Source organism: Oncorhynchus tshawytscha, linkage group LG01 (genome assembly GCF_018296145.1).
Source record: "Oncorhynchus tshawytscha isolate Ot180627B linkage group LG01, Otsh_v2.0, whole genome shotgun sequence".
Classification (NCBI taxonomy): domain Eukaryota; kingdom Metazoa; phylum Chordata; class Actinopteri; order Salmoniformes; family Salmonidae; genus Oncorhynchus; species Oncorhynchus tshawytscha.
This window is the reverse complement of record NC_056429.1, coordinates 77,009,581-77,027,568: the sequence shown is the minus strand read 5'-3', so window position 1 is coordinate 77,027,568 and position 17,988 is coordinate 77,009,581. Positions and strand designations below refer to the sequence as shown.

At 40.1% G+C, this 17,988-nt stretch overlaps 1 protein-coding gene across 1 annotated transcript in view; it reads right to left on the bottom strand.

Annotated features, from left to right (window-relative positions):
* LOC112261014 (CUB and sushi domain-containing protein 1-like) overlaps positions 1-17,988 on the bottom strand; it is a 208,810-nt gene that overhangs the window by 46,460 nt on the left and 144,362 nt on the right. The window contains 10 exon segments of the mRNA XM_042328356.1: positions 7,203-7,376; positions 7,972-8,145; positions 10,118-10,312; positions 11,506-11,691; positions 12,591-12,779; positions 14,556-14,702; positions 14,856-15,044; positions 15,880-15,993; positions 17,143-17,223; positions 17,542-17,687. Of these exon segments, the coding sequence (XP_042184290.1) occupies positions 7,203-7,376; positions 7,972-8,145; positions 10,118-10,312; positions 11,506-11,691; positions 12,591-12,779; positions 14,556-14,702; positions 14,856-15,044; positions 15,880-15,993; positions 17,143-17,223; positions 17,542-17,687 (1,595 nt within the window).

The window sequence follows — 17,988 nt, the reverse complement described above, 5'->3', positions numbered from 1 at the left end:
GTCTGCCAATCATGTTTTCTGTACTTAAGGATAAGCTGTGAACATGAAAGAATCATCTGTAGTTGTAAATACATTCTCAAACATGTAACTGATGAGTTGTGAACATGGAAAAAATGTGCATGTTAATTTTGCACGCTCAGACTTTTGGCACTGCTTTAGCGCCCTACCATGTGCAAACAGCGATTTGCAAGCATGGAGAGAGAGCAGGAGTTCTTGGTGGTGGGACCTGTTTCTTCTAATAGACCAGTATACTCTACACTGGTTCGTTGGTGACAGCTCACATGGGCCGTGTTGTCTGTCAATCACGACGTGCTTAATTTTGCATACTCAATCGTTGTTAGTAGTAAAATAATCGATTGTCAGGAAATAGGCATCATCAACTTTCAGAAGGTAAGTAGGAAAGTTAGCCTTATCATTTAAACCACCTATATACTGTATATTCACATTCACACTCCAACTGGCCTATGGCTGGGAAACTTCAGGAACTCCGATTTCAAGAGAGAATACTGTTATGTAGACGAACAAGACTAGCTAGATTCTTTATAAACTGCTTGGGTGTACTAGCTACATCCCTCCTCATATTCGTGAGCTAACAAAAATACTGTTTAACACAAGCAGGTATGGTGTCTCCCAGGTGAGTAAAAAAGAACACACAACAATAATAATACATAGAGAACATAACAAATACAACTGTTTAAAATGGACGCTTATGACAAGTTGGAAAACAACTCTTACATTTTGATGCCATTGACAGCATGTGATTATTAATTATTGTTATTTTTTAAAGGGTGGATCAGCTTTAATATTGCAGATAGATTGTGGCTTCCATCAATGTAATTGTCTGCATCATTTCCAATCCCCCATATATTCTTTTGTAAATATATAAAATATATACAGTTGAAGTCAGAAGTTTACATACACCTTAGATAAATACATTTAAACTCAGTTTTTCACAATTCCTGACATTTAATCCTAGTAAACATTCCCTGTCTTAGGTCAGTAAGGATCACCACTTTATTTTAAGAATGCGAAATGTCAGAATAATAGTAGAGAGAATTATTGATTTCAGCTATTATTACTTTCATCAAATTCCCAGTGGGTCAGAAGTTTACATACACTCAATTAGTATTTGGTAAATTTCTTAACTTGGGTCAAATGTTTCGCATAGCCTTCCACAAGCATCCCAGAACAAGTTGGGTGAATTTTGGCCCATTGATCCTAACAGAGCTGGTGTAACTGAGTCAGGTGTGTAGGCCTCCTTGCTTGCACACTCTTTTTCAGTTTCGCCCACACATTTTCTACAGGATTGAGGTCAGGGCTTTGTGATGGCCACTCCAATTGACTTTGTTGTCCTTAAGCCATTTTGCCACAACTTTGGAAGTATACTTATGGTCATTGTCCATTTAGAAGACGCATTTGCGACCAAGCTTAAACTTCCTGACTGATGTCTTGAGATGTTCCTTCAATATATTCATCTAATTTTCCTCCCTCATGATGCCATGCATTTTGTGAAGTGCCCCAGTCCCTCCTGCAGCAAAGCGCCCCCACAACATGATGCTGCCACCCCCATTCTTCATGGTTGGGATGGTGTTCTTCGGCTTGCAAGCCTCCCCCTTTTTCCTCCAAACATAACCATGGTCATTATGGCCAAACAGTTCTATTTTTGTTTCATCAGACCAGAGGACATTTCTCCAAAAAGTACGATCTTTGTCCGCATGTGCAGTTGCAAACCGTAGTGTGGCTTTTTATGGCAGTTTTGGAGCACTTGTTGTACTGTGGATATAGATACTTTTGTGCCTGTTTCCTCCAGCATCTTCATAAGGTCCTTTGCTGTTGTTCTGGGATCTATTTGCACTTTTCGTACCAAAGTACGTTCCTCTCTAGGGGACAGAACGGGTCTCCTTCCTGAGCGGTATGACGGCTGCGTGGTCCCATGGTGTTTATACTTGCATACTATTGTTTGTACAGATGAACGTGGTACCTTCAGGCATTTGGAAATTGCTCCCAAGGATGAACCTGACTTGTGGAAGTCTACAATTGTTTTTCTGAGGTCTTGGCTGATATCTTCTGATTTTCCCATGATGTCAATCAAAGAGGCAGTGAGTTTGAAGGTAGGCCTTGAAATACATCCACAGGTACAACTCCAATTGACTCAAGTTATGTCAATTAGCCTATCAGAAGTTTCTAGTCATGACATAATTTTCCAAGCTGTTTAAAGGCACATTCAACTTAGTGTATGTAAACTTCTGACCCACTGGAATTGTAATACAGTGAATTATACGTGAAATAATCTTTCTGGAAAAATGACTTGTGGCATGCACAAAGTAGATGTCCTAACCGACTTGCCAAAACTATAGTTGTTAACAAGCAATTTGTGGAGCGGTTGAAAAACAAGTTTTAATGACTCCAACTTAAGTGTATGTAAACTTCTGTCTTCAACTGTATACAGTAACAATCAAAAGTTTGGAAGCACCTACTCATTCCAGGGTTTTTCTTTATTTTTACATTGTAGAATAATAGTGAAGAGATCAAAACTATGAAATAACACATATGGAATATATTTCAGATTCTTCAAAGTAGCCCTTTGCCTAAATGACAGCTTTGCACACTCTTGGCATTCTCTCATCCAGCCCCATGATGTAGTCACCTGGAATATATTTAAATTAACAGGTGTGCCTTGTTAAAAGTTAATTTGTGGAATTCCTTTCCTTCTTAATGCATTTGAGCCAATCAGTTGTGTTGTGACAAGGTAGAGGTGGTAAAATACCAAGTCCATATTATGGCAAGAACAGCTCAAATAAGCAAAGAGAAACGACAGTCAATCATTACTTTAAAGACATAAAGGTCAGACAATACGAAACATTTGAAGAACTTTGAAAGTTTCTTCAAATGCAGTCGCAAAAACCATCAAGCGCTATGATGAAACTGGCTCGCATGAGGATCGCCACAGGAAAGGAAGACCCAGAGTTACTTCTGCTGCAGAGGATAAGTTTATTAGAGTTACCAGCCTCAGAAATAGCAGCCCAAATAAATGCTTCAAAGAGTTCAAGTAACAGACATATCTCAGCCTCAACTATTCAGAGGAGACTGTGTGAATCAGGCCATCATAGTCGAATTCCTGCAAAGAAACCACTACTAAAGGACACCAAGAATAAGAGACATGCTTGGGACAAGAAACCCGAGCAATGGACATTAGACTGGTGGAAATCTGTCCTTTGATCTGATGAGTCAAAATTTGAGATTTTTGGTTCCAACCGCCGTGTCTTTGTAAGACACAGAGTAGGTGAACAGATGATCTCCGCATGTGTGGTTCCCACTGTGAAGCATTGAGGATGAGTTGTGATGGTGTGGGGGTGCTTTGCTGGTGACACTGACAGTGATTTATTTAGAATTCAAGGCACTCTTAACCAGCATTTCTTTTACCACAGCATTCTGCAGCGATACGCCATCCGATCTGGTTTGCACTTAGTGGGACTATCATTTGTTTTTCAACAGGACAATGACACAAAACACACCTACAGGCTGCGCAAGGGCTATTTGACAAAGAAGGAGAGTGATGGAGCGCTGCATCAGATGACCTGGTCTCCACAATTACCTGACCTCAACCCAATTGAGATGGTTTGGGATGGGTTGGACCGCAGAGTGAAGGAAAAGCAGCCAACAAGTGCTCAGCATATGTGGGGGGAAATGCATTTCAGGTGAAGCTGGATGAGAGAATGCAAAGAGTGTTATAACCTGTCTTCTAGGCAAAGGGTGGCTGTTTTGTACAATTTGTAGAACACTTTTTTGGTTACTACATGATTCCATAGATGTTATTTCATAGTTTTGATGTCTTCATTATTATTCTACAATTGTCACGGCTTTCTTCCTGGGAAGGAGAGGCGGACCAAAACGCAGCGTGGTTATAGTTCATGGTTCTTTAATCAGAAAACTCAAACATGAACAAACTACAAAACAATAAACGTGAAAACCGTAAAAGTCCTAACTGGTGCATAAAACACAAAGACAGGAAACAACCACCCACAAAATACACAAAGAATATGGCTGCCTAAATATGGCTCCCAATCAGAGACAACGATAAATACCTGCCTCTGATTGAGAACCAATCCAGGCAACCATAGACTTACCTAGAAACCTAAAAGAACACAACCCCATAAATCTACAAAAAACCCTAGACAAGACAAAACACATAAATCACCCATGTCACACCCTGGCCTAACCAAAATAATAAAGAAAACAAAGATAACTAAGGCCAGGGCGTGACAACAATGTAGAATAAAATAAAGAAAAACCCTGGAATGAGTAGGTGTGTCCAAACTTTTGAATGGTACTGTATATATACACTGCCATTCAAAGGTTTTGGGTCACTAAGAAATGTCCTTGTTTTTAAAAAAAGCACACTTTTTATCCATTAAAATAACATCAAATGGATCACACTCCTGTGTTTCAATCGCACATTGTTAGCTAATCCAAGTGTATCATTTTAAAAGGCTAATTGATCATCAGAAAACCCTTTTGCAATTATGTTAGCACAGCTGAAAACTATTGTTCTGATTAAAGAACGCTGTGTACTACTACCTTCACAGAACAGCGCAAAACCGGCTCTATCCAGAACAGAAAGAGGAATGAGAGGCCGCTGTGCACAACTGAGCAAGAGGACAAGTACATTAGTGTCTAATTTGAGAAACAGACACCTCACAAGTCCTCAACTGGCAGCTTAATTTAATAGTAACCGCAAAACACCAGTCTCAACGTCAACAGTGGAGAGCCGAATTCGGGATGCTGGCCTTCCAGGCAGAGTTCCTCTGTCCAGTGTCTGTGTTCTTTTGCCCATCTTAATCTTTTCTTTAGATTGGCGTGTCTGAGATGTTTTTTTTCCCAACTCTGCCTAGAAGACAAGCATCCCGGAGAGTCACCTCTACACTGTTGACATTGGGACTGGTGTTTTGCGGGTACTGTTTGAGGAGTTTCTATTTTCAGGTCTCTTCAGAGATGTTCGATCGAGTTCAAGTTCGGGCTCTGGCTGGGCCACTCAAGGACATTCAGAGACTTGTCCCAAAGCCACAGCATGATGCTTCCACCACCATGCTTCACCGTAGGGATGGTGCCAGGATTCCTCCAGACGTGACGCTTGGCACGCCAAATAGTTCAGGCCAAAGAGTTTAATCTTGGTTTCATCAGACGATATAATCTTGTTTCTCATGGTCAGAGTCCTTTAAGTGTCTTTTGGCAAACTTCAAGTGGGCTGTCAGGTGCCTTTTACTGTGAGTGGCTCCCATCTTGCCACTACCATAAAGCGAGGATTGGTGGAGTTCTGCAAAGATGGTTGTCCTTCTGGAAGGTTCTCCCATCTCCACAGAGGAACTCTGGAGCTTTGTCAGACTGACCATCAGGTTGTTGGTCACCTCCCTGACCAAGGATCACCCCCATTTCTCAGTTTAGCTGGGCGGCCAGCTCTAGGAATTGTCTTGATGGTTAAAAAACATCTTCCATTTAAGAATGTTGGAGACCACTGTATTCTTGGGGACCTCCAATGCTGCAGAAATGTCTTGGTACTCTTCCCCAGATCTGTGCCTCGACACAATCATGTCTCGTAGCTCTACGGACAATTGCTCTGACATGCACTGTCAACTGTGGGACCTTATATTATATTTTGGTACCCTGTCACGGAGCTCTACGGACAATTCTTTTGCCCACATGGCTTGGTTTTTGCTCTGACATGCACTGTCAACTGTGGGACCCTAGTATATAGACAGATGTGTGCCTTTCCAAATCATGTCCAATCAATTGAATTTTCCACAGGTGGACTCCAATCAAGTTGTAGAAACATCTCAAGGATGATCAATGGAAACAGGATGCACCTGAGCTCAATTTCGAGTCTCATAGCAAAGGATCTAAATATTTATGTAAATGTATTTTATTTATTGAAAATAATGTATTTGCAAAATTGTCTAAACCTGTTTTTGCTTTGTCATTATGGGGTATTGTATGTAGATTGATGAGGAAAAAATTGTATTTAATCAATTTTAGAATGAGGCTGTAATGTTACAAAATGTGGAAGTCAAGGCGTCTAAAAACTTTCAGAATGCGCTGTATATATAAATTCCAGTCTTACTTTATCAAAAGCTATAAGGGCACAAGGCGAGCCCCAAATGCAGACACAGGAGGCAGATGGTTGAGCTCCGATATTTATTACACCAAAAGGGGTAGGCAAAAGGAAGGTCGGGGACAGGCGAGAGTTCATAAACCAGGTAAAAGTCCAAACAGTACCAGGGCATAGGCAGGCTCGAGGTCAGGACAGGCAGGGGTTCAGTGAACAGGTCCTAGTCCAAACAGTACAAGGGGATAGGCAAGCTCGAGGTCAGAACAGGTAGAGTGGTCAAGCAGGCGGATTCGGCATCAGGACAGGCAAGGGTCAAAATCAGGAGGGCTAGGAAAAAACAGAGACTGGGAAAATAGGAGCTAGGAGAAACGCTGGTTGACTTGGCAAAACAAGACAAACTGGCACAGAGAGACAGGAAACACAGGGATAAATACACTGGGTACTAATGGGGAAAACAGGAGACACCTGGAGGTGGGTACAAACAATCACCAAGACAGGTGAAACAGATCAGGGTGTGACAAAAGCCGTTTCAAATCTATGAATACCAGGTCTGGCGTGTGATTAACAAAGTTACTTCTTCAAACGATCAAGACAATTTGTATGGCATGCTGCATCCCTCTGGGCACAGACTGGTTGAATCAACATTGTTTCCACGTCATTTCAATGAAATTACATTGAACCAACATGGAATACTGAAAACATTGAAAACATATTTATCTTATTTCATCACACATGTGAGGCTGCGTTTACATCTTATATAGAAACAGACTATTGGCTGCCTTCATCACGTGGAGAATATACAGGAGTTCTGATTGGTCCCAAGTTCAGCAGTTTGGCAAATTTGCCTGAGAAGACAGTGTTGAAGTATACTTTTTATGAGAAAGTGTGAAAGAACTGAAGGTGACAACAAATGTTACAGTCATCATAAGAATGTTTTACTGTCATATAGAAAAATCAGCTCCTCCCTTGACAAGGATCAATCAGCTTCATGTTTTTAAGCTTCAGCCCACCACCTGAAGGTGGAGAATTCCTGTACATCTCTGATTGTTAAGGGAGAATCGATAGGAACAATTAAAAAAACTAAAGTTATTGCACTTACGAACACAAACAGGAGCTTGTCCAGACCATCTGTGGTCCTGTTGACAGATCCGAACCGATGTTCCAATAAGGCGAAAGCCCAGGTTGCACTGATAGACAACAGTGTCACGATAACTGGAGCCATCTCCACTGATATGACCATTGATGATTGGATCAGGGGAGTCACAGTGGCCAGCTAGAAGGGAGAATAAACCAAATATTTGCATAATATTTTCAGTTAGATAAAACATAAAATAGTCCAATATTAGTATGGATTGGCATGAAAAAGTATATTTGTTACATAAACTTTCTTCTTATTCCCTAACACAAATCTTTTAAAATATTCTCATGACTGTAATAACCATTTGTCACTTTGACACATACAAAAATATATACTGTAACACATAGAAATGTATTTGATCCTTATCATGTCTTTTTTGGGGGAAATGCCTCAATAATTTAATCCAATCAATAATCTAATTGATAATAATGAGGGGTGGTATGTCTTCATTTTTAACTGACATTTAGGAGTTGACTGCTGGGGTCGGATTAAATCTCATGGATAGAATTATCAATATAAAATTTGGGATGCTGGTAATTTAAGAGAAATCATGACCTTCAAGAGTTTGAAACTGTAAACACAACTGTAACCTGAGAAATCTTAATGCGTTTCTGGCATAATGATGTGAAAACCAAAAACTTGGGGACTCGTCCAGGATGATACAATTTTGGGGCTCGTCCGGGATGAGAAAAGAAAGAACTTAAGCATTAGTAAACCATTTATACTATACCAAGACACTTTGTTTCCACTCCACTCCAGAGCCCGTTGGCCCCACATTCCCTCACGTGTGACCCAACCAGTGTGTAGCCCGTATTACACATGAAGATCGCTGTGGCGCCAAATGTAATCAGGGTTCCTATCTTGTTGCCATAGGGAGGAGAGGGGAGGTCCCCACACGAGATAACTGGAAGTGACACAGACAATCAGAGACTGGGTTATACTTGGTTGGACGCCACTGTGCCTGAGTGGAAACAAATTCCACAATGAGGAATGATTAGCGAATAATTTTGATCTAGTTACTAGATATCCTGGATGAAAGGTATGCCGAGTATTGTGTATTTGTTCTAGAACACTAAATGGGGAAGTGAAATGTGTCTTACAGCACTGATTGATTCAGCCCTAACAAATTACCTGTAAATATTACAATAATTTGAACATGCCACTACCTTATGTAAACACACATTGCTGGCCATTATGCCAACAGTCATTATACTGTATATTACCCCTCTTTCTGTTTTGTCATATTGTTCTAATGTATGCCACAGTGTGCTTGTTTGTTTGTCTACTAGATTCAAGTGGAATGACTAAAGAGGGTGAACTTTTGAGGAACTATGCAGAGCAGTGCCCTGCGGCTCACTGTGTGTATTCACCTTCTTTCAATTCAAATACAGTCTGGTTCACCACATGAATAAAAAGAGGCGCTAAACAGAGTATGTAAGTGCATTGGCTATACATACAAATGAGTACTCATCCAGCATATTGTCTTCCCTGTAAAAAAGGCACTCATGGAATGATCAGAAAATATTAGGGGCTCCTAGACGCACCCAATCAAAGCCAAGGCCAATATACCTTTGCATGTTGTGACGGCTCTGAATTTGTTTGAACTGTCTCAATGCTTCCCCTTTAATTCCCAATGAAATAGCCAGCATCAGCTGCGCAAAAGGGGGTTGTGATGGTGGTGCGAAGTTGTATTTAAAAGTGTGCTTTGTAGCCTTGTCTCAAGTTTAACCGGGATCGGACCCACTCATTGCTTCCTTTGGACTACACATCTCATTTGCTCTCCTTCTTCGTGGCCTTTCTCTGCTGGAGATCTGTTGGCTGATTGGATTGTCTAACTGGCCGATTGACTACAGCTATTAGGCATATGGTATTTCCTGTGTTTTAGTGTGCTGTATACTGTGATGATTTATGTGGTCAGTTGTAGTTGAAAACTACTAAGAATTTATACTCTTTATGGTTGTGTGGTAAAAGAGTTTGACATTTTGATTGTATGATTGAGACTGGGTTTACGCTACACTTTATGAATGGACAAATATTGCGTGAATAAGGTCGCTTGAGTTCACTGAACTCATTTACCGGGCTGGACTCTTTTAGGCCCTTTTAGGCCTGAGGAACGGGACTTTTCATGAGGAACCAGAGCTAGTTGTTTGTTATATTATTATGTGTGTGATCATTTATGTTGGTAATACAACCCACGCAAAATAATACAATTGTTTTGAAGTTATTTCCAATGTTTTAAGGGTTTATGAACAGTGTATGTCCATCCTGACTTTTTTTGTCCTTTGTATTGGTGTAGACTTGATGGACCAGACGGGACTCATTCAATATTTTCCATGGTAGGCACAACTTACCTGGCACCGCTGCAAACAATAACCTCAAGTCAAAACCGTTACAATGTTCACCATGGCATGTAAACATATTAAATATTAAGTCCCCGCTAATTAGAATATTTATATTCTCCCTCTGACCTCTAATTAGCCGGACCGTATTTCCCTGATTACATCATCGCCACTACAGTTTATTGTTTACGCAGCACATCAATGCAGAGGAAATAGGGAGGGATGTGATCAAAACAAATGATTGGACACTGCCTTGTGACTTCCCAGCTCCCACACCAGATCCTGGAGATTATGAATGCATCAGTCCGGAAATACATTGGGAGCCACAAAGAGGAAGGATTTCAGACGTGTTAACTGCCAGTGTGAACAACAGCTCTGGCCAGACAATGAAATTGCTCTCGGTAATTAGAACAAGGTACTATTAATACTCAAAATGTCAACTATTTTGTGCTCAATTCTTATGATAATTATTTCCTATTATTTTTCCATAACTCTAAGCAGTGCAGCCTGGTGGTAGATGTACAGTCTGTATCTTACTCTTGCAGGTAGACCTCTCCTGGATTCCAGCCCAGGTTCCATTAGCTAAGCACTTGATGGTCCTCCTGCCTCCCAGGTAGAAGCCAGGAGTGCAGCTTAGCATTATCTGAGATCCAAATTCATTCAGTGACCCCGAGATCAGCCGCCACACCATGTGTTCTGAGAGCATGCTCTCAATGTAAGGGCACTGGATCGCTGTGGGGGGAGAGAGAACATGCCAGATTTAATAGAACACACTCAAAAAGCCAGACATGACAGATAAACATTTCTCAATTTCCTTCCACATATTTGCCGATGTAATATTCTAAAAGCCTTATGTACATTATCAATTTCTGTCCAGTATCTATTGTTAAAACTGAGAACCGACGCATGTCTTGTATTCAAGATCCTTAATGGCCTGGCTCCCCCTCCACTCAATATTTTTGTTAAACAGAAAACCCAGACATATGGCAGCAGATCCACAAGGTCTGCCATGAGAGGTGACTGTATAGTTCCCCTAAGGAAAAGCACCTTTAGTAAATCTGCATTCTCTGTGAGAGCTTCCCATGTCTGGAATACACTGCCATCAGACACACATAACTGCACCACATATCACACTTTCACAAAATGCTTGAAGACATGGCTAAAGGTCAATCAGATTTGTGAACATGGTCCCTAGCTGTGTGTTGCCACTCTCCATGTTGTCTGTAGCTTGTGAGGTGTGGAAACACTTTGTTGCTTTTATGAATTTTGTCTTGCTGCTTTTTGTTCTATGTTGCTCTGTCTGTATGCTACGTCTTGCTTGTCCTATGTTGCTCTGTCTGTATGCTATGTCTTGCTTGTCCTATGTTGCTATGTCTTGCTTGTTCTATGTTGCTATTGTCTATATTGTAATTGTTTTTAATAACCTGCCCAGGGACTGCGGTTGAAAATTAGCCGGCTGGCTAAAACCGGCACTTTTACTGAAACGTTGATTAATGTGCACTGTCCCTGTAAAAATAAAAATAAAACTCAACTCAACTCAGAAATGCCAAAGCACTTTATGATATAAAACTATAAAATATAATGGGTATAAAATCATTTTTTATATATACTGTATTCACATATATCACATTCAATGAGGGATTAAAATGTAATTTATACAGTCATGTCCCAAAATGACTCCAACATGATTGCTTAGTGTGTTTCTGGTAATGCAGGCCTGAGGGGGCGGGTTGCATCCTACCATTTGTTTTTTGTGAGTGCCTAACTGCAAAAATCTAGTCATTATTGCTCTCATCTCAGCCGTTACCTGCTCCACATTACTCTCTAAGGAGGACATTAATGAGACCTGCATTGACTGCAGTGGCTCAATGAAGCAGGGGAATTTATCATACTGTTGGCATAGAAACAAAGGTTATTTTTCTCACGTAAACAAAGAGGTGGGTGTGCAGCGTTGCTCCATGTCCCATTCTCTAGACAGACGGTGCTTGTGGGGAGACTTGTCTCCATCCTGTACCCTTCATTGCACTGGTAATTCACTTTGCTTCCGACTGTGTACTGGAAACCATGGAATGAACCATTGGCAGGAGACTCAGGGATTCCACAAGATAAAGCTGCCGATGGAAAGACATTCAAATATTAAAATGATACTCATCAAACGATGACCTCAGCTGCATGGATTACTCTCAGCACTTACAGAAATTATGGCACAAAATTAGTAAACAGTGTGGCCTCTTCTAATAAAAGGGTATAACGTGAAGTCTTCTGACTATAGTGGCATTATATCTCAGAGGGGATAAAGAGTAAGTAAGCAAAGTGTGTATGATCCAACTATTAGGGTACTATGGAAACTAGATATTTCCCTTGAAGATTGTGGCATTCATTTGCTTAAACACACATTTACCATTCAAATACCATGTTCAGAATACTGTGCAAATGGAACAATCAATCTCATCTAATCAAATTATAATTTACAATCAGGTTTAGTGAGAAACAGAAACAGTTCTATTGTTTTGTACGCTACTTACACACCCGTAGTTTACCACAAATGAGGGGACACAGTACCTTTAAAGAGATAATTGCCTTGCATACTCGTAAACAGGCATGTACAGATACAACCCCCAGAAGTAATTAGCTCCAACTTATCCTCTATTCCTTTATGTAAATATACATCTCCTTTGCTTAAAGCAACAGGCTGTCACACTAATTAACATAATAGAAAAAGGGTCAGTTACATAACTGTCAATGATATACTTCTGAACAAAGTTTGTTAGAAGACTCATTATAATATATTTTCTAGCTACAGTATGATATTAGGAAATATTCATGAATTGTAGCTTGCTATGTTGAAGAGAAAGAGAAAAAGAAATGGAGAAAGACAATGAGTCACAACTCCTCCAGATTTGTGCAGACACAAACACATCTCCACATTCTGACACGGGGGAACTCCCAGACATAAGATTAAAGTGAATCCCCCTCAAGTCAGTAAATGTCATCCGCAGCTCTGCATTACCTTGACATAGTGGAGCTGGGGCATCCCAATGATACAGCCCATTCCGATGCAACCGGCAGGTGGAATTTCTTGGGCCCACTAGCCTGTAGCCAGCATAACAATAGTACTGCAGCTTGCTTCCTGGACGCTCTCTTGTTCGATTAAGCACCCCTCCATTTCCAGGTGGGTCATTAATGCTACAATAAGGAGCTACATTGAAAAGAAAGAGCATTTTAAGTGTTTCTATATCATGCCACCATCTAAATGATTAACGATATGCTCTACATGTACATTAGTACTTTATATTACATTACATTAGTATAACATGACATTACATAAGTATTCTCCAGAATTCTCAAAATCCCCTGCCCTAAATTAAAACTATTAATCGGGCTGAATGGTTGAGTCTAGGTTCTGGGTGATTAGACCACATGTTAAAACTCCAGGCAGCATATCATTTTAATTTACTTTGATGAATGCCCAATGGACTGTTAAAGACGAAGGGAAAAAAAATCCCCTGGCTGGGTAAAGACTTCTTTACTCCCAAAGCAGTTTTGTAAAGATCAAGCAGAGGTGTATTACCCTGTCTGTGTTCAACATCCCTGCATTATTTAAAAAGCCTTTTACACAGTCTGACAGCACTGTGGTAGCCATTCTGAAGCCTTCAGAAACCATCACTCCTTCTGACACGTCAGGCCTCAATGCAATGTGACCATTTTTTACCCCGAATCATGCCTTTTTTCTCCACTGCACAAGGGATGGCAAATTGAAAAAAATGGGAAACGTGGAAACAAACTGGAATAATAACCAGCACAGTGGCTGGAATGGCAAAAGGATCGACTAAAATGAATAGAGAGCAGAAAAGTGACAGAAAAGGCAGAAGGAGAGAAAAGAAATGGAAAGTAATCATGGCCACTGGGCTTTGTGAGCTATATATCATGTTTGGTCATTGGTGGAAATGTCTGTTTGAGTCACTGGACATGGCAGTTATTCAGCCAAATTCATTATGGGATCTTTGACCTCTATTATGGAGGACTTGCAAAAGGATCCCTGCAGGTATACATGTCTGGGCCCAGCCTAATGAGAGCTAACTTGGAAAAGTCTGACTTCCTCACACTCTTTGACCTAAATTGGATCCAAAGCAACTGCCTCAGAGGACAGAGGATGGTGTATAATCTTCTCTGACACCCATACAATAGCAAAAGGCTATGGTGCTTTTCCCCTATTTTGAATGTGCTGTTGTTCAAATGTTTCAGAATTCGTAAAATCAAATCAAATTGGATTTGTCACGTGTGCTGAATACAACAGGTGTAGACGTAACTGTGAAATGCTTGCTTACGAGCCCTTTCCAACGATGCAGAGTAAAACAATTATAATTAAAGATAACACAAAAGGAATAAAATGCACAAGAATGGAGCTATAAACAGAGAGTACCAGTACCAGATCAATGTGCAGAGGTATGAGGTATTTGAAGTAGATACTGTATGTACATGAAGGCAGGGTAAAGTGACTAGGCATCAGGATAGATAATAATAAGAGTAAAATAAAGAACTGAGTAGCAGCAGCAAATTATGAGTGTAAAAGTGTGTGTGTGTGTTTAAATGTGTTTGTGTTGTGTCGGTATGCGCATGTGTGTGTTTGTATTGTTGGTATATGTGTGTGTGTGTGTGTGTGTGTGTATGTGAATGTGTGTGGGTTTGTGTAGTGTCAGTGTAGTGTGTGTGTGTGTGTATATAGTCTCTATACAGTATATACTGTAGTATTGTGAGTGTGCATAGAGTCAATGCAAGATAGGGTCAGTGAAGATAGTCCAGGTAACCATTAATTAACTATTTAGCAGTCTTATGGCATGGGGGTAGAAGTTGTCTCGAAACATAACAGTCAATCCTTATAAGAATTGTGATGCAATGCTGTAGGCATCCCCAAAGCAATTGTGAAACATAAAGTCTTATCGCAAAAGGAAACATATGGTTATGCACTACAAACCTGTGTATCGGATTTTGAACCCTCTTTTGCTGGTTGCATGATCAGTGGACCATCTCAGGTAAAGGTGGTTGGTCTTGCTTGTAAAGTTTAACTGTGTGGAGTGATTTCCACTAAGGGCCACCAGCAAAGGGCTCTGACCAGATGGTCCTAACGGATAAAAATAAACACAAAAACATTACAGTGCTCGTCATGGAATATTTTTTTTTAAATCACGCATTGCTGACATTAGATAAATATTTGAAAACTGCACCAAAAAAAACAATGCGTGTGACTTAGTTGGCTGTTGGAAAAGGAAACTACCGTCAAAGATCTCGAGTTCGTCGAACTGCTTCTCACTCTGAAACATCTCCACGAAGATGGAAATAGTGTACGCAGGTTGAACTCTGATGACCCAGGAGCAGGTCTGAGAGTTGGGGTAGTTTTTAGGGAAACCTGGACTAAGGATAACCCCGGATGAGAAGGCGCGTTCTTCATTTGCAGGACACTGAGCTAAAAGCACAACAAACACAAGCAGACAAGAATTACTCATGAGAAAAAGGTAATTGTTGCTACAGTACACATCTTTATCACCTCAACTGTAGTTCTTGTGAACCTCTTCAGGTTGCAAATCCAAATGAGCTTAGGGTTAATGATCTATGACAAGAAATAATGTGAAGGCATTTAACATTTTCATATTCTACCCTGTGGGCAAATAATAATGAAAACAAACCAAATGGACCATAGCTGCTTAGCTCCATTATGGAATTACAAAATTCAAGGAAACTGCTGTGCTTCTCTATCTCCCCAAAAAAGGCTTGGTAGTGCTTTGTGCTGTGCTTTAATAGAGCCATAGTGCTGCCTCCCATCTGTGTCATCGCGTTGGCACTATAATTAGAAATTATATGTATGAATAAGCCATTAAATCTGTGACTCACTTCTGTTAGAGCTCTGATTTACAAAGAGACACAGAGGCTCTAGCAGCACTGCACTACCATGACAAAAAAGGGGTATTTGTTTTTTAACAGGGTGATACACACCTTGGAACAATGCCTACTAATACTGTAGTATAACGGAGTCATCACAAGGATGCAAGGGAACAAGGATCTTGGTAAGTAAGCATTTCACTGTAAGGTTATAATAATAAGCTGTAATAACTGTTGTATTCGGGGAAAATGTGCATAGATTTGCATAGAATGTCAAAGGGCAGCAAACTGCCATGTTTGTATAAGCAGATAACATAAATCATTTATTGGAACTATCTGAGCTGAAAGTTCACCTCCTGTTTCCTTTCCAAGAAAGAAATAATAATAATTATCCAAATATTCTGGTCAGAACATTCTCTTACCTTCACAAGTAGGCGGAGGACTCTCAAACTGGAGATGAGAGTTGAGCTTACAGGTAAGCTCACTGTTGCCGACCAGGGTAAATCCAGGGAAGCAGCGATACTTCACAATGTCTCCTGGACAAAATATATTATTTAATACTTATAGCAGATGTGACATTATCAACGTCTGATGGAAACCTACATTGGATATTAAAGGTACTGTCTCTAGAGACATAACAACAGTTATATTACATAACAGCCTGTGTAATAACCAGTGTAATAACCTACTGCAAAGCGAGGCCGATTTACAACTGGAGCAAATAAAGTCAGAGTCAAAACCAAGAAGGGGGGCGAGGGGTCCGAGACCAAGTCAAGACCATGGTTGTATTTGTAATAGGGTCAAATCGTCACCATATTAAGAGGTCAAAATGTCCAGTATTTCTGTGTTCAGAATTCAGAACAACATGGATTCTTTAGACATTCAGAATGGTGAGAAAAAGCATGCTGAGGTCAAATAAAGAGCCACTCATAAATTACCACTAACCCGAACAGGTCTATAATGGATAAAAAGCCATGTTACAATTTCCCCCGGTCCCCCCTTACTAATAATGAGCGTGCAACTTCCAAACAATGTCCCCCACTCTTCCCTACCAGCGAATCAAGGAAATTCTGATTTGCGCGACAAAGTTTGAGAATATTTTTCAACAAAAGTAAAGGACGGTAATGTTACGAGTAAAGTAGTCAGCCCAGGTTTCAAGAGGCAATAAGATAGGCATGTGTCATGAAGGAGTGTGGATATTTGGTCTGGCAAAGAGGTTTTATGGGCTGACTGAATGGGAGTTGATAATTCTGAATTTTTCACTCCGCTAGTCTTGGTTGGTCTCAGCAAGAAATGACAAGTCCTCATTGTCCGAGTCCAAGTAAAAATGTATCTGACACCGAGACAAGACCAAGACACTCAATATGTGTCTCGAGACTGGACTCGAGACCAAGACTGGTCTTGAATACTACAACACTGGTTATTACCCTAACATGGTTGTCCAAAAACTGCAGCATTGGTGACAATATGTATGTAACACATTTCAATTAAATTTCCCCTTCAACACTGAGCAAAAATGAGGATCACACACCACCATGGTACAGTAAACCCTCTTTGATTCAAAGTCACATAGGAACATGTTGAACTGAACAAGTAGTGGATCACTGCCTGATGTTCCACTGAAAATAATAAATGATGAATATGTGGATAACCCAGTGTTTATCATCTCCCTGGTTCACACTAACCTATTTCATAATCTTGATCTTCATATACTATTTCAGCTTCTTCCACTGTTGGGGGAGGTGGGCATTTCTTCAGACGATAGGCTGGAGGAGAGAAAGAAAGAATATGTATTTTGCCAAAAACTGTTTGCAAATTATGGCTACAACATAGAAAAATTATCCCTCAAATCACATTATTTCACACTATCATAATCAAATGTCACCCACAAGGGATAGGTTATACAACAAAATAAAGGGATATATAAATACACAAACTGCAACACTAAAATGTACTACACTTACCCAATCTCATATTAAAAACATGAGAATACTTTATTTCTGATATTTTTAAACAGGTATTCAGCAAGCCTTAACAGTATTGCATTTTATCTACAACATGTTTGATTTGGAAGAGAAACTAACCATGGAAATTGAGGACAAAGAATCCACTTGTGGAGAAGTCACTGTGAAACTTGATAAGGACCTGATTGAAAGAACTGTAGGCTGACTCTAGCGCTGTATTACCACTGAAAATCCCAAGTTGTGGGTAGCTCTGCTCAGGGCCATCCCTGGAAGAGACCAGAAGGCATTGAAAATGCATTACATTTATAATGCACATGTTAAAGAGTGCAATAATGTCCAGCATTTCAGTGTGTCTTGGTTGAATTGATTTGTTCTCAAATCTATAGCAATATTTGTGCTCACATTCAGATAAAAGCATTAAATTACAGACTGATGGCTTTAGTAGTAACTTATATAACTCACAGAGGTCTGTAGTGTGGCAAAAAGTGTGTATTTTCCCCATTGATATACAGTGTTTTAATCCACTCTCTGGTACTGCAGATTATTCTATTGTGACATTCAAGTGCA